This window comes from Sceloporus undulatus, chromosome 1 (assembly GCF_019175285.1).
Source record: "Sceloporus undulatus isolate JIND9_A2432 ecotype Alabama chromosome 1, SceUnd_v1.1, whole genome shotgun sequence".
NCBI classification, from domain to species: domain Eukaryota; kingdom Metazoa; phylum Chordata; class Lepidosauria; order Squamata; family Phrynosomatidae; genus Sceloporus; species Sceloporus undulatus.
Window position 1 is genome coordinate 101,009,015 of NC_056522.1, and position 20,534 is coordinate 101,029,548.

A 20,534-nucleotide genomic window follows, 5' to 3' on the forward strand; every position below is an offset into this window, starting at 1 on the left:
GCTGCCTGGGGGTAGAGTCGGGGCATGGCATTCATACGACACATGCCCCGACTCCGCTCCCATGCTGTTGCCGCACGTCACTCCACACAACACACAGCAAAATGGCACTCCTCTGGCCCTGCATTTACACAATGCAGCACCAAAGGAGAGCCTTAAAACCACGGCGCCGCAGCAATCACAACCTTTCCAGGGCGTAAAAAGGAGCTTTTTTTTGTGGCTCCTTTTTGCACCCTGGAAAGGCCAGATCGAGACTGTGGCATGTGGTTGCCACGGCCCTGATCTGGTGCAGTTGGAGGTGGCTGCAGGCTGCCCCTTAGAGCTGGTCTGCACAGCCTCCAAATCTCCCAATTTATTCTTTCCCAGGCTCCTCATCCTGTAATTACTTACCACGGTTCTACCAAGGACCTTATCCTGAGGTCACTTACCTGTGAAACAGAGAAGTTCATCTGACAGATACTTTCATTTGTGCATTGTTCAATTTCCTACTGGATGACTCTCTAAACTTAGAATAAAAACTTTTTGCTATGTGTGTGGCCCTGGGCATGATTGAAAAGGCATGCAAGCTTTTTTCCATGGAGCTATGACCTATGTAATCTATGTAAACCTATGACCTAAGTAAGGATTGGCTGCAGGGATGCACCCATAAGCCATCCTGCTTACATGGCACAACTAGGGAAAGGAGCAGCCTTTGCCTTCCAGGGTATGGATTCTCCACCAGTGCTATAATAGGATCTCAGCCATTGAGACTGGTTACTGGAAAGCTATCAGAGGTTTAACTTCACAGGTGAGAGAACAAAACAAAAAAGAGGCATATTTTAAATGGCAGTGAGTCTATTACAGTCAGCCTGGTGAAAGAAGCCTTTTAGTGTCAGTAGATAATGAAAATACCACGTTACCTATGACAGAGTTAAAATGATGTCATGACCTGGCAATTTCTGTTCTGTGCTGACACATCCATGTGGAGCTTGGCTCAAAATTGCCTTCATGTAAATATAATAGGCTTGTTCCTGTGTGTGTGTGTGTGGTATTTTTGCTCTTCTGAGAATTGTGTCTAGGAAATGTGTGAAAAACAGGAGGGGGTCATTAAAACTTGGAAACTTGTATTTTCCCCATTTATTTTTTAAAATGCAAATTACACTAGTTAGTCAAAAAAAACCACCTTCTGTTAAAAATACATTCAGAATTAACAAATGACTATAACAAAAAGAGACATTTGAATTGTTAACACTTGTCTTCTGAATATTTGGAATTATAATAACAACAAAAAAGCCCAGCCTAGAAAAATAACATTCTTCACTGGATTTTGAGGAGGATACAGCTGTACAATTCAACAACAGTATTTCAGATATTCTCACACTACTGTGCTCTAAAATTCTTTCCATAGCAGATGTGTCCATTAATTTATTCTCTGTAGCAGTTGACAGTCCTGAAATTATTTTGGTGGTAGTAATTTAGCTGCAATCCAAGCATGTATGAAGACCTAATATTAAATGTATATGTATTATTTCTGTATACATGGCAGTGTTGCCACATTATCCATATAGAGTTCTTATCATAATGTTTTAATGTTCACAGGTTTTATGATTATCCAGCACTCTTGTAACAAAGGAGGAAATAATGTAATGGACCCCTGCATTTCTCTCCTCTTTTGGTCACAGCAACACTATAAGCCATTTCATTTCGAGCAAATTTGTAATAGTGTGACTTTCTCGTCTCACTTTAGGCAGCAGTAATCCCAAAGATATTTCTTTTGTCTAACCTGAGGCCTGTCCACACCACACAACTACAGTGCTACTATCCCAATTTAACTGCTACAGTTCCATACTATGGAACCCTAAGGTTTGTAGTTTGGTGAGGCACTAGATCTCGCTGGTAGGGAATTCTAACTACCCTTCCCTAAACTGCAGTTTCCTGGAATCCATAGGATGAAAACACAGTAGTTAAAGTAGCATAGTAATGTTATAATTGTGTAGTGTAAATGGGCTCCTGGTTTGAGAGTGGACAGAGTTCTCCCTTCTCTGATTTCTTTGACTAATTCAAATCCTTCAATTTTATTTTCCCACTAGTGCCATTCAGAGAAGGGCGGGAATCATGTGGTTCTGCAGATGTTAAATGAAAATTCTCAGCATTAATCACCATTGGCTGTTCTGGTAGGGCTGCTGGGATCTGTAGTTCAATGACATCTGGAGGGTTTCAAAATCCCACCTCAAAGTGAAAAATGAGGAATTTTCATTTCACATCTAGGCAAACTGAGAGAAAGAACTGATACTCTATCCCTCTTGCAATAGAAATCTATCCTGGATGCAGAAACATTCACAAATGAATAGTCTGGTGGCATCTTAAAGTTGAACATGATGCATTTGATGAAGTCCACACAAAGATTAGGCCAAATTAGACATGTTTGTCTTTAAACATGTGCTGCAAGCCACTTCAAGTAAAGGGACTTGTTGTCTTTCTCACCTTCATTTTCGTACTCATGCTTTTTTAAAAGACTTCTAGCCATAACAAGGGAAGCTTCTGTGCTACAGAAAAACAGGTGGTACTGAATGGTAGTCCTGGTTAAGTAAGCCTGGAACATTTGGCTGTAAGTCAGCAAAGGGTCCCATACCATTGATGGAAGTCCTTGTTTCCTAGATGTTTATAAATATTCTCACTTATCTGGCAATACTGATGAATGGGCACAAAACTAATAAGAAAGGATTGTAATTTCTGTTTCTCATTTAGTTTGGTCCTATACTGCCTAGAATTCCCCTACCCTCCCAAACATACACACACACACACACAAACAGAGCAGGATATTTGTGGCAAATATGATACATTCTAGGAAAGATCCCTTTTATGATTTCCAGCAGCAGCAATATGATAGTTCTTTCCTAATGGATATCACTCCAGTTATGAGATACTGTACAGAGGTAGCAGAATGACATGCTCATTCAAGAAGGAGCAAAGCATGGGCTGATGAAATGCCACAGGTTAGTCAGCTCATACTGAATTATTCTAAACTGAATCACGAGCCTCACGTTTGCTAATAAAGATGGAAAGCAAGCTGTTATAATTTCTGTGTATATGATTCTATGAGTAAGAGAAATAGGCATAGTTATTTCTTTGAAAGTGTTTAGTAAGGGTGAACCACTATATAGATCAAACAATGGCTCCTCCAGAAACTCTACTATCACCTTTCAACAGTCCAGAAGTCTGAGATATGTAAAGGCCAACAATTTTAAAACAGCCAGTGTAAGAAATAAGGTTAAGGACACTGTTTTCATGCAACATATTCCAGACAAATGGCACTAGTAGTTAACTGACGGTTTATAGAAGTAGTGTCTTTTGGTCCTGGCCTAAAATGGTGATTCAGCAAAGAAGCAAGATAATGGAGCATCCTCAAAAGCTACACCAATGTGACATCATTAATGATGATGCCATGCCAGCACTAGTGTAGTTACAATGAGGCAAATACTTAAGGTTCTGACAGTTGATCTCACAGGATTTACAGTTTTGGAATTTATATGTTCTGACCACTGTACAACGTGAATGTTATCATTATTATAGATACACCCACTTCCATGCACACCACTGGACCAATGTTACTTGAACTGGAATATGCATTTTTGTTTTTCTAATGAACTTCTGTTCTGTTGTGATCAGATTTATTCTTTGTGACATATTACATCCATGCAAGACATCAAAGAGTAGGGTGGTGGAAGGAGAGCTGAACAGAATGATTTATGTAGGGACACATGGTGAGAATTGTTATGGAGGAGTATAGATTTTATAGGCCACAAAGAACTGAAAAGATGGGCAAGTGTACAAAAAAGTTGCTTGACAAATACTTGGCAGACAATCTGTCCCTGCCAAGAAGAAACTTTGCCCAACAAGTGCCTGAGGCTGATGTATCTGAAAGGTTTAAATAAAGAAATTAGGGCAATTCAAGTTCTAAAAAAGCCTGAGCAAAATATTCCTTTCTAATGAAAAGCCACTGACGTGACTGAATATACAGCTCAAATTCAGAACAAACAGACGCTTCTAGGAGTCAAGAGTATTTCATAAAGACATTGACTTACTAGTAAAGTTTCCAAAGGCATCTTCTTGCCAACTACATAACAGCACAGGATTTTTTTTGAGCCACAATAATACAGGAAGATAAGATACACACTCTAACACACAACAGATCCCCCAACCACAAAAAAGATCTTCAAAAATGTCACCAATGCAACTACTCCCACCCCAACTAAAAATAGAACAAAATCCAGAAAGAAAGGTTTTATATGCTGCAGTTTTTCATTTTTTTAAAAAAAGCTCACTTACATAGGATTCTCAACTGGAATTAGTTATAAAAGAGTAAACATAGTGAATACATATTCAGTTGGCCTCTGTTGATAGAAATATGCAGATGTCTTAGTCATCAGTAAAAGACATAGAGTCATTTATAAAAGCACCTATAGTGCACAAATACAAACAGTGGGGTTAAGGAGCACTGTTTTTGCTGCTTCTTTATAGTTATTAATTTCATAAGAGTTCATTTTCCTGGCATTTCCAACTCTTTACTGATCCATTTCTTTCAGAAATAATTTAGATGTGTTCTGGAGACTTCACAGCAAAGCATTTTTTCCTCTGGCATCAGATATGTTTTTTATACAGCGAACTTTGGTACTGCTGGGGAGCAGTCTATCACTTGACACAGCCGTAGAAATGTTTTACAATTAATGAACAGCATGGTTGAGCCTAAAGGAAGTTATTTCAGAAAGCCCACACCGAATTTCTCTGATGTGCAACTTAGGATGGGTTAAGGCAAGTATGTATTATACAGCCTTTAGGGCAAACAACTTGCTGTCTATTGACTTCTCTTTCCAGGTCATCACAGTATGTTTAGTAGTTATTGACTGAGAAAACAGGTCCGGACAGAGTACAAAAGATCCCCCATAAGAACCAAAATGATTGAGACAATTTTATAACTGAGAGGCAGAAGTAGATGGGGGGAAGAAGGTAGACAGTGGCCAGAAGATGGTGCCACTGCTTCTCCTTTTGAATCGTCTGTATATGAATTTGGAAAATCCAAGCTGGGAGAGAAGAGATCTTGTGCAATGTTGTCCATATTTATTAGAAACCAAGGCCCCCGTCTCTGAGTATTCCTGTTCTATTATAGGTTATAATAGAGGTCTTTTAGAATCCATAGGAGGTCATGTCAGAATCCAATCTTTGATTGGTCTTTCAGTCCAACTCCAGACTTCTTTGTTTCTATTTTGACCTAAAAGGGTGGGGGTGGGGGTGGGGGTGGGGTTAAAAAGAGAAAAAGATATTTCACAAGTCTGTTTCATACTGTTGGACTTTGGTTAAATATACTTTTCCAAAATCTTCAAACAAGTGGTGCAACATTTAAGTTTATGTTAGAATAGAGTACAAAAATGCATTTATAACCAAGTTTATATTAGATTCAGACATTTATAAGGCTTACAATTCTCTGTACAGTAAATGCACAAGAGTGAGATAGTTTCTTCCCCTTCATTATGCTTCCATTTCTCCCTACATGTGGAGGAAATCTTTCTGAAGGAGGAAACTTCTTCTGTCAAGGGCAGCTTCAAACCTGGAAAATTAGGATGTGAAATTGATGAGAGCTTCTATGAAGATCACTAGTATGGAACGAGACCAGCTGACCCCTTGATTGATTGATGTTACTGTTTTTAGATTCTTATGTTTTTATTTATTTATTTATTTACTGTGGTTTTAATGGTGCTGTAATTTTAACCTTGTTGTGATTCCATTTCGATCCATCAGGAGAGGCGGAAAGATAGAAATTATTATTATTATTATTATTATTATTATTATTATTATTATTATTTTCTAAGGATGGAAGAAATTATCATGTTCAGAAGTCAGGCTCCATGTGTAAAGGGTGATGGAAAGGTTCAAAGACTAGCATTCTTCTCCTTTTACAATATACTATGTAGAGATTGTTAGGGCCTTAGAAGATGCACACTTCCAAAACAATTCTAGGTTAGCTGCAGGAGTCAATAGGTTCTTTAAGGTTGAACCTATAGGCTAGTTGGTTTTTACAAAAGAATTATCTTGAATTATCTGTTTTCTTGAACAAAGTGCTAAACTACACTAGGGGTTCACAATGTCAGTGGCTCCACAGGCTGATCTTCTGACCTGGGACCTTCTAGGGGCCACACAGTCTAACAACCATGTTAAAAAAAGAAGTGGCTAAATTATATATTTTTATAGGATTGTACTTTTTAATGTCAAAGAGTGCAGGAGAGGCTCCCAAAAGAGGCAATTCACTCCCCTAGCCCCGAAAAAAAGGGAGTTTAGTGAAGTCTTGGGAGATTATTGTACAGCCGTTTTTACCCTGGCTATGCACGGGACAGGATTGGGATGGAATGGGGAAAAACAGGTCTTATCACACAGAAAATATCTGCTGTGTTGCCACCCAACCATCACCTGTCTCCCGGGTGCTCTGCCTACTGATTTTGGTGGTACAGAAATCTTCTGTACCACCAAAATTGACCAGCACAAAATTGGGGGACAGATGATGGTCGGGCAGCAGCACAGCAGCAATTTTCTGTGTGATAACACCCATTTTTTCCCATTCTGCCCTGATGTCATCCCATGCATGGCCAGGGCAAAAATGGCCATGCTATAATCTCCTTTGAGGTATGTTGGAAGCCACAAAACAACCTTGAAAGATGCATGTAGCCCCAAGAATGCATGTTTCCCACTATGGTCATGTTCAGAGAACAGTTGTCAAGATTATTATGGCAGTGATATTAATCCAGTCACAGGTCAAAGGACTGGGGAAAATTCACCTGGCCTGGATCCCTCTTTCCCCTGTACAGTCCTCCGTAACAAGTGTTTGGGGTTGGGAAAGACTGACAACCTCAAGTATCTATAAAGGATTTGAGGAAGACAAAGGGGAAAGAGTCACCCTCTCTGCTCACTTCTTGCCTCATGGGGCAATAAACAGAGCACGACAGTAGAATATGTCTTTGATTCACCCATGTCATCCAGGCCCTGTGAAAGGATACCTGGATCAGGCAAACTTGTCAATATCTTGTTTGTAAAACACAACTCTAGGGCAAGGCTATGAAGCTAAATGCTGTTATATTTTCTGACTCTTAGGGGCACAAAGGTTATGAATAAACAGTGTAGCATTCTAGCATTTCTCCTCTGACATCCATGGAAGAAGACCAACAAGTGAGTGAAGTTGCTATGCAGCTGGCTCAGAAATACAACACTTCTCCTATGAATCAATCTGAATTATTTCCATAGGATCTAAAATAGAACTTGGAAAAATATTCCTTTTTGGAATTTAACTCCTAGAATATAATAATTAATAATAATAATTTGTTTTATTTATATACCGCTATTCCAAAGATCATAGCGGTGAACAGCAAGTAAGCTAATTAGCAAGTAGCTATACTGGTGCATTCTGGGAACAGTAGTTTAAAAGATAAAATTTCTGAACTCTAGTCTAATGCTAGTCTCAAGGATTCCCCTTCATAAAGCAAATAGCCTGCAACTAGGCTGCCAGACAATGCAAATGATAGATCACATCATGGCTGAAAGACCTCAAAGAATGACAGAAAAATTCTTCTATACTGATGAACTGTTCTTGTGCAATTTTTCCAATACATTAGGCAACTACTGTCATCACAAATTTCTCTGGTTCTTTTTGTCTCTTTCCTTGCAAAAATTAATTTATGTAAGAAGATGGACTCTTTAAAGTTTGAATGTCCACATATGTGTGACCTTTAAATAAATTCCTAGACTTGAGGGAAAACTCTGATCATTCAGTGCATTTGATTATCCCACAGTTCAAATATTGTAGGACTTTATTTTTCATAAACCAATATTGCAGTTATAGCTGAGGTTGCATTACATTTGGCACTAGCAATTCTGTATTTTTGCTTTCTTGTTGACATGCCAAAAACTATCACTGTGAGACTTGATTGAAATGGGTGATACCATCACAGCTGAATTCCATGGACCAAATGTAATGGGCATAAGCGCTGTTAGTTTATCATGCATTTGCAGGTACAAATTTATCATGCATTGGCAGATACAAATTTTTGCTCAACCTGGCAACTTGTACAGTATCCTCAGAATACAAGTCCTTCACAATAATATGCCTAGAAAAATCCATGTAATCTTGCACTCCAGAGAAACCCACCCCTCACCCAATTTCTCCTCTCCTATTAACACAAAATTGGCACAGGACAAAAAACAGGGGAGTCCTATGGTGCTTTGTAACGTCAAAGGCAGGCATTTGGTGGCTTGTAAAACTAACTGTACTCATCAATCTCTAGACTGGAAGGAAGACTATGTGTTACCCCATAGTCCCCTGTAGCCCTCCCAGCAGGCAGGAGGAATGTACAAGGTCAGCACAGATTGCCTACCCAAAAGCACAAAAAGGTGTAGAACATAGGAAACATGCTATCTTTCCTCCCTGATCCTAACTCCTGATTAATTCCTGACTGAAGTGCCAAGTACTGTGTATTTTCTCCCTCAGCTTGTTTGTGAGAAAGGTCCTTCATGTTGGAAGTTGATGGAACGAGACATACTGACACAGCCAGTAAAATACAAGCAAGGACAAATATACAAGCTATATAGAACTCTGTTCCAAAAACCTCTAGTGTGAAAGTCTACTTGATGTACACATGGTGTATACCTTCTGAATGGTCAGGTAACCAACATCCTGAAAGTATACTTCAAAAATATCACTGGATCAGAAGGTGAGGGTGAGAATGTCAATATATCTTTTTCATATGGAAAAATGCCACACAAAGCAAACAAGCATGTCACCGATGGAAGTTAAAGCTTTCTCACTCATCACATGCTAGCTTTCCATGTTTGTTTGCCTGCTTTGGACACAGATGACTGTTCAGCTGTGCAATTCCTCCACCTACACAGTAAAGTACAATATGGAGGTGGTTATACAATCTGCTTTTTCTCAGTGTAAATCAGCTCTCAAGAGTTTAGTATATGACAGTGGATTTTGCTGCATTACTGGGAATATAAAGCAACAGAGCAGTTTTATTGTCTTCTGTACATGCTGCAATCTCCTACAAGTTCATAAGAAAACAGCAGAGGAGCAGAACAAAAGCAAAAAGGTCACAGGGATTTAAATGTTCTACTCATACTTCCTTGTTCTCAGCTGTAAGCTTAAAAATTTATGTTGATTTCTTTTGCCCTACAGCTTCAGTGTTCCCCCCAGTAAGCTCAGTACCATAAATGCAATCAGCTACTTTCAAAGCAAAGAACATAAAAAGAATGGGATAATATCTCAGCCAGAAGGTTCCATATGTTGATGGCAAAGTATACGATATAAAGAAAGAAATGGGATTAGAATTGCCCTAAGTACCTAGGAGCCACAAAGAGTGACTGGAAGAAATAACATCTTGTAAGTGTACAACACTCTGACAAAAGTGAAAAAAAATGTTTCTTGGGGCACAAGCAGGTGAGAAACTACATTTTGAGCTGCTTGCATTGCATAGACATCCTGAAGCTGAGCCGTAATCCTAGAATCACTTATTACTATTTGTGCTTTCCACCCTAAGGTAAGTTAAGGCTGATTCAAATACATGGTCATCAACACAGAAACTGCTAGACAATATATTTTGCCTGCATCAACACTTGAAAGCATTTCATCATGTGGCTAGTCCAATCTCATGGAATGTCTGTTTTAGTGCTGCATATTCTTGGGAACTGCGGGAAATGGCATGGAACCACTCTGTGTATTTGTGCCAAGCCATATGGTAGAAAGTTCAAAATATAAAATTTTCTGCTTGTAAAACATGACCCATATGATGTAAATGAAATTATATTTAGCATTTGTATTTTTAAAGGATTTAATTGGGCATTCCCTGTAAGATATGGATGTTTTCCTGAAAAATGTGAATTTGGTTTCATCTGTTCAGGTATTGCTAGTTGTCATAGGTTATCATCTGATGAGAACATCAAGATGCATTTTAAAAATAAAGCAAAAAAATACATATTCTTTGTTGTTGCTGTTTGCCTTCAAGTTGTTTCTGACTTATGATGATGCTAAGGTGAATGTATCATGAAGGTTTCTTGACAAGGTTTGTTGAGAGGAAGTTTAGTATTGCCTTCACCTGAGCATGAGATCATGTGCTTGCCCAAGGTCACCCAGTGGGTTTCATGGTGGAGCTAGGAATCAAACATACCTAGAAAACTACTCATTTGTGCTTAATATAATCATACATAATATACTAAGCACAAATGAGTACAGTAATTTTCTAGGAAGCAGCCTTACACCAAAAAAGTCATTGGTACATCCAGTCCAGTTTAGTCTGCACTGACTGGTAACTCCTCAGAGTCTTAAGACTTTACCTTGAGATTTCTGGGGCTACACCTGAGACCTTCTACATGCAAAGCCTCTGCTATGGCTGATTGATGGTTTGTCCTATTGCTATCGATTACAATAAGGCCAATTTAATATTCCAATTAGGACTAGGGTCTTTAACACACAATCTTCCCCATTTACATTTAGGGAGGAATGTTTATGTGTTGATACTACCATCACTAATGGACATGCCGAGTTCAGGAGGAAACTTCATTCACATGTCAGAGCCTCCACAATTAATTTCCAGATCAGGATGACTACTCAGAAGCTTGTAGTCTGCATTGTTAAGACTGCATAGTTATCTAAAGGCAAAGATTATTTATTTTCACTTTATCATAGCTGAAGCACATTTCCATTCACTGCACTTAAAGTCAACTAGCTTAGTAACAATTGCCAGTCACTGGCAACTCTAGCAAGGAACATACCAGTAGTGGATGCTGCACCTTGACTAGCAGGAATAAAAGAGGATAATGCTTGTTTCACCTTTGCCTTTACTATCCCTACTCCTTTAGAGGTGGGCTTCCCCACAGGATCAGGACCTGTGTTAGCTGGTGGAAGACCAAGACTGATTGCTGATCACAGCCAGCTATTTCCTCCCTGCCTTCATTTTCCTGGTTGGTGAGGCACCAGCAGTGCCAGCCAAAGTTGGTGAATCATCCTTTGGGGTTGTTACCCCATTGGATCACCACTTCAGGGAGATGCAAGAGCACCAATCCTTCCTCATATGGATAATGGACACAGACCTTGGATGAAGGATAGGGTGTGGTAGAAAAGCGCCACACAGCGCATGCGGGGGGGGGGGGTAACTGTTGAGTCCACCTCCAGGGTCTCTGGCTGAGAGACAAGGACAGGGGGGAAATTGGCTTTATTCAAAGAAGAGCTAGGTGGAGAGCTGCTACTTGTTTTGTATTTGTTTTGTTGTACATGTGCTTAGGAAAATCCCATGGGAGGTAAGAGGAATGGGATATCATCTTGGTATAATCTCTAACAGAGTGTGGCATGATGCCCGGGCTAAACATGTCAGGTAAGGGAAAGGCTAGCTAGATATTTGAAATCTATTCTGTGTTTTAGTCCATTCTCCTCCTTCAAGATCCAAAGCCACTGCACCCTCTGGTCTATTCATGCTGCTCTTTAATCCCATTCACAATAAAACAATTGTTATTCATGACCTGATAAAAGATAAAGGGGCTGACTTCGTATGCCTTACAGATATCTGGGTGGATAAGTGGATCTGTCCCAGGTTTGTTCACCCAGGTACTCAATCAAACTAGATCGGGGGAAGGAGTGGGTGGGAGGAGCTGCTATTATCCATAAGCATATGATCCACGCTTCCATGTACCTCATGTGGAAACCCATCCAGCCTAACACCTGTTTTGAAGGTTTATATCTTCTACACTGAGGTTGGACAACCTTAACTTCACAATGTCTGGACAATGTTGGCCACATGAGGACATATCCTGGATCTGGGTTTTTTTTATTTTATTTATTTATTTATTTTGCTGTAGAGCTAATGGAGAATGATCTTTTTTGGGTGGGTTGGTGGACTATAAGGGAGTTTCAACAAATCCTTTCTTGTGAAGTTTGGTTTGGTGGTAGTAGATTCTCCCTGCAGGGATGGGGAACCAATTAAAATGTTCTGCCCATGAATACTTGGGGAATCTAAAGGTTTCCTGAATATCGTAGGTGATAGGGCTGGTGATTCAGTCAAGGTCTTGGTCTCACTATGGAATGATGAGGTAGAAAGGGACACTGATAACAGTTGTTGCTAAGCACACTATCCAGTCCTTAAGTCCTGCCTTGCAATGCCATTAAAATAAACATATATATTTGGTAGGGAGGAGATAGAAAAGTAATGTTCATTTAATGAAAGCCATTCATTAACTCTGGCTTTTTCCAATGATGCCACCTTTCGCTCTTACAATCTTTTAATATTCCCTCTGGCATAGGGTACCTTAGAAGTTTAATACTCACATATACATGGGCTGTAGCTGTAAATGAGATGTCTTCTGTGGGCCCTGATAGCCATATGAGTCAAATCCACCTATAAAATCAACTGGAAAAGAAAAAGAAGAGGAAATTGCTTTCATTTCTGGCATCATTCACAGAAGAGATAGGCATTATCATTTAAAAACAAGCTTTCACATAGATTTCCTTAGTCATGCCTGAAAGGCTGATCCCCTCCTTAGTGTATTAAAACAGCCATGATTGACTGTGGAGGATGAAGGCAGAGTGCAGCATCTGCACTTAAAGGACTATACAGAAAGCGGGCTTTCATCACTGTCATTTGCAGATTTACAACGATTTAGCTACACAACAGAAATGATTAAATGGAGACAGTAATAGGGCCTGTATGCCCCTACAGGCTGTTGGGTTCTTCCCAGATGCTTCCAGCATATTCACTCTACCACTGCTTCTAGCCTCTGAAGAAGAAGGCATAGGCAAACCCACTCTGAACAAATCTTGGCAAGGAACCCCTGTGATAGGTTCACTGTAGAGTTGCCACGCAACTTGAAGGCATACAACAACAAAGTTGCTCACGAGTCTCCAAGTTGCTATGGTCCTCAATCATTGGCTATGCTGGCTAGATTGGACTGCAGCTGGAGTCCAAAAATATCCAGAAAGCCAAACATTCCTCAGCCCTAGACTCTTTCCAGAGAGAACTGGCAAAGATTTTCCAAGGGAACTTCACTACTGTTTCCTTGACTCACCATGATGCTGCACAGACAGAAACCTCTTTAAAATGCCACTGAGGACAACTGCTTATTTTAACATGTTCGAGCAGTTTGCTTAGTAGACAGTTTAATTTTTGCACAGCATAAATAAGTTTTTAAAAAAATAGAATCATAGAATTGGAAGGGGACCTGTGGACCATAAAGTCAAATCCCCTTCTCAGTGCAGAATATCCAGCTAGAGCATCCCCCAGCAGATAGCTATCCAGCTTCTTTTTGTACATGTCCAGAAAAGAAGACCCACCACTAGCAACTGGGTCCACAGCTGAACCACTCTTAGTATCAATAAGTTCTTTCTAATGTTCATTAGACATCTACCCTCCTGTTAATTTAAAACCATTAAACTTAGTTCTACCCTCTGAGGCAGCAGTGAACAAGCCTGCACTTTCTTCTCTGTGACAGCTTTTGGGGTATTTAAAGAGTGCAGTCATGTCACCCTTCAGTCTTTCCTTTACCAAGCTGAACATGTTCAGCTTCTTCAACCTCCCCTTGTATATTTTATTTTCCATACCTCTTATCAGCCTCATTGCCATTCTCTAAACTCACTCCAACTTATCTATATTCTTCTTAAAATGAGGTAACCAAACCTGAATGCACGAGGACTACCAGCGCAGAATATAGTGGAACTTCCCACTACTTACTTCCCTTGACTTGGAAACTATGGCTCTGTTAATGCAGACTAAGATGTTTATCACACTATGCTCTTAAAGAGGTACTATTCCAGTGTGACTCCTCTAGCAGCCTCCTGTTGTATGCTGGGATTGGCAGTTTTAAGGAGCTGAACTTCTCTGCCTGAGAATTCTAAATACCCCTCCTTAAAACTGCCAATCCCAGCATGCAACAGGAGGCAGCTAGAGCAGTCACACTGGAATAGTACCTCTTTAAGAGCTCGTCTGATAAACACCATTGATAGCATTTGCCTTCTTTGCTGCAGCATTACACTACTGGATCATGCTCAATTTATGGTCAACAATAATCCAAAGGAACTTTTTGCATATTGTACTGCTGAATTATGTATCCCCCATCATATACCTATAACTGTGCATTTGGTTTTATGTAGTTTTGCATTTGTTTCTGTCGAATTTCATTTTATTACCATAATTACAGACCAGATTTCTAATTTATCAAGGTCCTTTTGAATTCTGTTCCTCTCTTCAAATATGTCCTCAACCCCATCATCTAAATCACTGAAGAGCATTGACTCCAGGACAAATCCTCAGAGCACTCCACTTGAAACCTCCTTCCAATATGAACCTCAGCCACTGATGACAACTCATTGGGGACGGCTTTCTAACCAATTATGTCTCCATGTGATGGTGTTTTTATCTTTTTCATATTTAGTCAGTTTGCTAATCAAAATATCATGTGGAACCTTATCAAATGCTTGGCTGAAATCCAAATAAATGACATCCCCACCATTCCCACCATCTAATAAACTAGTGGACAAATAAAAAAAAGGCATAAGTTTAGTTTAGTGGGATTTGGTCTTGACAAAACCCATGTTGGCTCCTACAAATCACTGCATTGCCATCAAGATACTTGCAAACAGATTCCTATATAATAAGTTCTAATATTTGTCCTGGTATTGAGGTCAGCCTACCTGGCCTGTAGTTTCCTGAATTTTTTTAAAAAAAACTTTTCTTGAAGAGTGGGATAATGTTGGCTCATCTCCAGTCCTCTAGCACTTCATCCATTATCCAAGATTTCTCAAAACTGATGGCAAGTGCTTCTTCGAGTATGTCAGCAAGTTCTTTCCATACTCTGGCGGGTTACAGACCACCTCTTTGAGGCGGGCTGTACCCGCCCCTTTCCCCGCCGGATCGGGGCCTGAGCTGCCAGAACGGCAGCCGCTGAGGCCCCGATCCACCGCTTTTCAGGCTGCAGGGAAGCAGCAAAACGCCGCTTCCCCGCAGCCTGAAAAGGGGTGTCCTTGGGGCTTCAAGCCTCAAGGACACCCCACGGCGGCGGGGAGGGGGAGAAAGGGGCCACTTGGCCCCTTTCTCCCTTGCTTCGCTGGGCGCAGCCGTCTGAAGGCTGCGCCCAGCGAAGCAAAGCGGCGCCGCAGACCAGGAAGGACGCTCCTTCCTGGTCCGGGAAAGGGTGCCCTAGCTGCCCTGCCGCGGATTGAGGGCGTCACGTCCGCACCGCCCATCTAGAGGCGGCGCGGCCATGACGTCTCACACGGCAGCGGCCGTATGGAAGGGCCGCCGCGTTTAGTGCGTGACGAGCATGCACTAGTGTGATTCCTTTTGTAACCCTAGTGCTGCTCGTCACGCACTAAAGTGCCGGTCTGTACCGGCCTCTGAGATGAAGTTCATTCGCTCTGCAGTCTGAACTCATTTAGCTTAACTAGAGCGGGTTATAGACCGCCGCTTTGAGGCGGTCTCCCGCCGGCGCCATTTGCTCCGTAAGGGAGCCGCAGCAGCCACACTGCCGGCTCCCGCGCGGAGCAAAAAGAAGCTCCATTTTGGAGCTTCTTTTGTGCCTCTATGACGTCGCGAGGCGCCTGGGGCGGACTCGCGACGTCATAGACGCCTGCGTGACGTCCGGACGCACAGCGTCTGATACATAAAGATGGCAGCGCCAGTATGAATAGGGCGCCGCCATCTTGTACGTATTCTATACGTACTAGGGTTAGGGGGGTGCGGAAGCACCGCCCCTTCCTAACCCTAGTACGTATAGAATACGTACTAAATGGCAGTGTGTAACCCGCCTAGGTGATTCCTGACTATCAATCTTGATTTGTAACCTATATTCCTTGCCAGTATCTCTGCTGATGCATGGAAACATATATTCTCTTTTTGTATGTTTTCCCCAGATGTACTACCAGTCAACCACTTTGGATGATTCAGAGTATTAATGATCTGAGAGATTCTGCATCAGATTGTTTCTGGCCTGGGAGTGGAACACAGTGATGATGCTTCAGGATGATTGTGGCCCAAGTCTTTGTAAACTGTGGAACAATTTGATCTCTACCACCATGATAGTCTGCTAGTTAGTTTCACATTATCTTTGCTGCCCAGACTGAGCTAGAAGTTGTATATGGCTTTATTCCTCTACCCACAAACCCTCTGCCAATTGCTGCCCTTTCTGCTGGGTATTTTATCTGGCTAGTACCTAAAGTCATTAAAATTGTCCAATGGCTCCTTAGTTCAAATAGTATTGGCATGGAGTGAATAAATAAATAAGGCTTATTGGTCAATGTCTGCAGATGCTCTAATCCTAAACTCATTCATCCAATGCACTTTCGAGATATCTCTGTTGTTTTTTTTTAAAAATCATCTAAGATTATCATTATCACCCACCACCACCATTGGGCCTCTAATTGTATTTTTTCTTTGGGAACAAATCTAAACGTGCAGAGACATAATCCCACTGATGTGAAACATCAAAAGCTTAGACAAATTTATTTTAGGGAGAAATGATCTTAAATTTCATGCAGCCGGATCATACGTGTGCTTATCCAGAAGTAAGTCTCACTGATGATTTCAATGAAACCTTCTCCTTTGTGCACAAGACTGCACCATTTATCTGTCAGTAAATATGTAGATTACTCAGGCATTCAAGTGCTAAAATATATACATTACTTCTAACTATATGAGTACTTGTTCCTTCTCTGACAGATGGCCACAGTGGCCAGGCTGCCTGCTCTGCTGCTACTCTGTGTCTTTTTCAAACACCCATCAGACAGAATGAGTTGGCAAGTACTCTGCCCACTGTAGCCTTCTAGCAGTGGCACAAACATTTAGCATCTGTTCCTTCCAGCTGAAATGAATACATTATTGATTCCAAAAATCATTTATCTGTTGTAATATATATTAATGAATCTGTAGTTTCTTTAGAGAAATAATTTCGCACTCCACATTACCCACAAGACCACACCATCAGAAAAACAAATGACTTCTTAATAATAATTTATTTGTATCCCGCCTCTCTCTGTATTGGATCGAGGCGGGTAACAACAAACATAAAATAGTTTTAAATAGTGACAATGATGAAAATAAGAATGGAATTGAAAGGACTTGGCTTTTAAAAAATTATCTATAAGTGTCAAAAATAACTTTGTCACAGACCTTATTTTCAGTATTACTAATATGCCTTGGTTGACACTGTCTTTTACCACTAATGAAAAGAAATAAAGATGAAAGTACATTATGTTGAAGGGACCTTGGAGTCTTTTTATATATTTTGCAGTGGGCAACAATTGCTACTTTGGGAATGAGGATCTCCTGTCTTGATGGGCAAGGTCAAATTCACACCGCCAGTTTACATAATGATTATTTCACATCATAAATGTAGCATCTGTGATCCTTCCATTTGATGAATGTTGCCTGGATCCATTGAAAAGGCTCCGACCTTGCCAGGTGAACCAAAGTTTTAAATAATGAGCTGTTTTGTGATGACAATGATCTTCACATAAAGAACACACTTGAACAAATATACTGTAATGTTTTTTCTGGTCACAAAGTCAAGGCTAAAACAGAGCAGAAATATTTTATAAGTCAAAAAAGTCAAGCCATTTTTGGTACTCAATGTAGCTGTTTCTGCTCATTTTCAGTCTGCAAAAAAGGAAATGCCCACTTCTGATGCCACAAGTTGATTCATATTCATGCTAACAATATCCACACTACACTTGGCTTGCTGAACTGCTCTTTTTTCTGCAAGCAGCTTTCTCCCAACGAACCGAAAGCCAAGCGTTACTATGTAGGAAGCTCAGGATATGTTATGCAGTGGCAGTATAGCTGCTTCCTCTGGAAAAAAAAAGCCAGATCTAGGTTATACAATTTCTTTAGAACCGGCTTTAAGTTAGATGTTTTGATTCAGTTTGACAGCCATGTCGAGGTGCTATTTAGAAATATTCAAAAAAGTCCCCCCACCAAAGAAATGGCAACTAGCCCAACACAAAGAACTTGTTGGCACAGGTAATTGTAGGGATTGAAAGCTTAGCAAAGGGCAGAAAGAGGTTGTCTTAGAAAAGGAGGAACCAGGTAGGAAGGAAATAATTCACATAAAGCAAAACCACTAATTATCTATCCAACATGGTCACAAATGTCAACTGAACTGAAAGTAAAGAATGGGCTAGCCACAGATATTCTGTGCCCAGCACAATGAGGCTCTCAGCTATTCCTTTCTCAAAATAAAGCTCCACAGGGTGAGGCATGGTGTTTATGTTGGGTTTAAACTATATGAGTCACAGCCTAAGTTGTGAGGAACATCCGTCTGTCTATGCCAACCATCACCACCATGGAATGGACATATGCACATTTTTTTGTGGTTCACAGATGTGGCAAGTCAATGCAAATATTATATCTTGCAGTGAGGAGACCACCAAGGTGGGATAATTTTTCATTTGCCTTCACATAAAGTGAAACATAACCAAATAACCTGCTCTATAATATATTTACTTAAAGGGATTGAAATACTTTATAGATGTTGAGGCAAAGAGGAACAATAAAGGTCATTCATTATAGGCATATTTACTCAGATGATTAGATGATATGTTTAACAGACAGTGCTTGAGGGCACTTCCCTTTAATTTGCCTTCAGGCTAATTATGGAAATGCAATGTAAATAAACATCTACAAGAAAGTGAGGGAAATACCTTATTTTGCCTTCCTTCCCTAAATCTGAGTTTACTGACATGTTCAGTGCTTCTAGATACAGGTATGACAACTACTGAAAAAAAAAACACCCAGAGTTTGCCACCTGTTTCCTTTCACAGATGAACACCTATCCATATTGGTTAAAAAAAAAAAATCAGGGCATAAGTGAAGACCAGCTACAAGTCTAGAAATCATTTTTAAGCATTAAGTTCTTCTTAATTCTCAAAGTGATGCCAAAGTAACTCGTCACCACCACCCCAGGGTCATAATTTCCAAAGTTTATTTCAAAAGTCCTACATAAACACACGGACTATCGTTATCAAATACAGGACTAACCCCTTAATGTTTTTGTCAAATACAGCAGCATGAGGAAAGAATGGAGACAGGAACTCTCACTAAAGATAATGTCAGTTCCCATCTCTCACACATATGTAAGAATACACAAAAGTGTATTGTTTAAAAACACTTCTTTTTATATAAAATGAAGATTGGTCAACTTATAAAACAATATTTAAGAAACAAGATGGTAAACTACAAATACAATCTCAAGAGGAATTAGCAGAAGAAGAATATAAAATGAATTGGTTTACGTATATAGAAATTCTGGAATGCTACAAAATGGATAATAGGATGTTTGGATTTGAGGACAAAGAACTGGATATTAACAAAATACAAAAAAACCCCAAAAATAATTGAAAAATTTTATAAGAATTTGTTAGCAATTGAGTTGGAAGATGAAGTAGTTAAGGAAGAGATGATAAATTGGGCTAAAAATGTGGGCTATCCATTGGAACTAAGCAGATAGGAAAAATCACAGGAAAGGATTTCAAAATATACAGTGTCACAAAATTTAAAAGAAAACTGTTATGTTTTATTGATGGTATCTGACACCAGAGAAGATTTCAAAAATATATAAAAATAAAAATAATATTTGTTGGAAGTATAAAGATGAACCTGGAACATTTTACCATGGCTGGTGGTCATGAAAGCATGCAAGTAAGTACTGGAATTTGGTGAAGGATGCAATAAATGACATTTGGATCTTAAGATCCAAAGATAACCAGATTTTTTTTTTGCTAAATATGTATTTACATATGTATATGTAATAATAATAATAGTAATAATAATTTCATACCCACCTCTCTCCATGGATTGAGGTGGGAAATAACAACAGACCAGCAATACATAACGTAAGTTAAAAACACATCAGTTAAAAACACATATCAATTAAATGAACAGGCAAGACACATGCATATTAAAACAATCCACATTTAAAATTCATTAAATAAAATTTACAATTTAAAATCACTGGGTCAAGCTTGCCAGAAGAAACCAGTAACCAGTCTGGCTGCCATGTTTTGAACTAACTGAAGTTTCCTAACTTGGTACAGAGATAGCTCAGTATACAGTCAAAGCCTTGCCTTCAGGTTACCAGCATGTACAATACCGTCTTTAAGTCATCCAGCGATAGGTGGGGGTGCAGCTGGTGTAACAGTTGAAGCTGACAGTAAGCACTCATGGCTGTCACAACTATCTTAACTGTCATTTGGAACAATGGATCCAGAGCACCCTCAAGCTGCAAACAGTCTTTCAGGGAGAGTGTAACCCCATCCAGGACTGTCTGACACACCTCAAACCCAGGTTAAGACCTTTGACAGTCAGCACCTCTGTCTCATCCAGATTCAGTTTCAATTTGTTTTTCATTCATTCATTCATTCATTCATTCATTCATTCATAGGAGACACACTATCCTTAGCTGAGGCTATATTTGAAGGCATGGAGAAATATATTTGAGTGTCATCAGCATACTGATAGCACCCCACCCAAACCCTCTGGATGATC

General features: G+C 39.9%; 1 protein-coding gene across 2 annotated transcripts in view; it reads right to left on the reverse strand.

Moving 5' to 3' along the window:
- Positions 1-731: 731 nt before the first annotated feature.
- NKAIN2 (sodium/potassium transporting ATPase interacting 2) overlaps positions 732-20,534 on the reverse strand; it is a 718,671-nt gene continuing 698,868 nt past the window's right edge. Inside the window, exons 6-7 of one of the 2 annotated variants that reach the window (XM_042480285.1) lie at positions 12,332-12,413; positions 732-5,245 (exon numbers count right to left, since the gene is read on the reverse strand). In XM_042480285.1, the coding sequence (XP_042336219.1) occupies positions 5,236-5,245; positions 12,332-12,413 (92 nt within the window). In that variant the 3' untranslated portion in view covers positions 732-5,235. The remainder of the gene's footprint in view (positions 5,246-12,331; positions 12,414-20,534) is intronic. The other variant, XM_042480275.1, reaches the window with a different exon arrangement.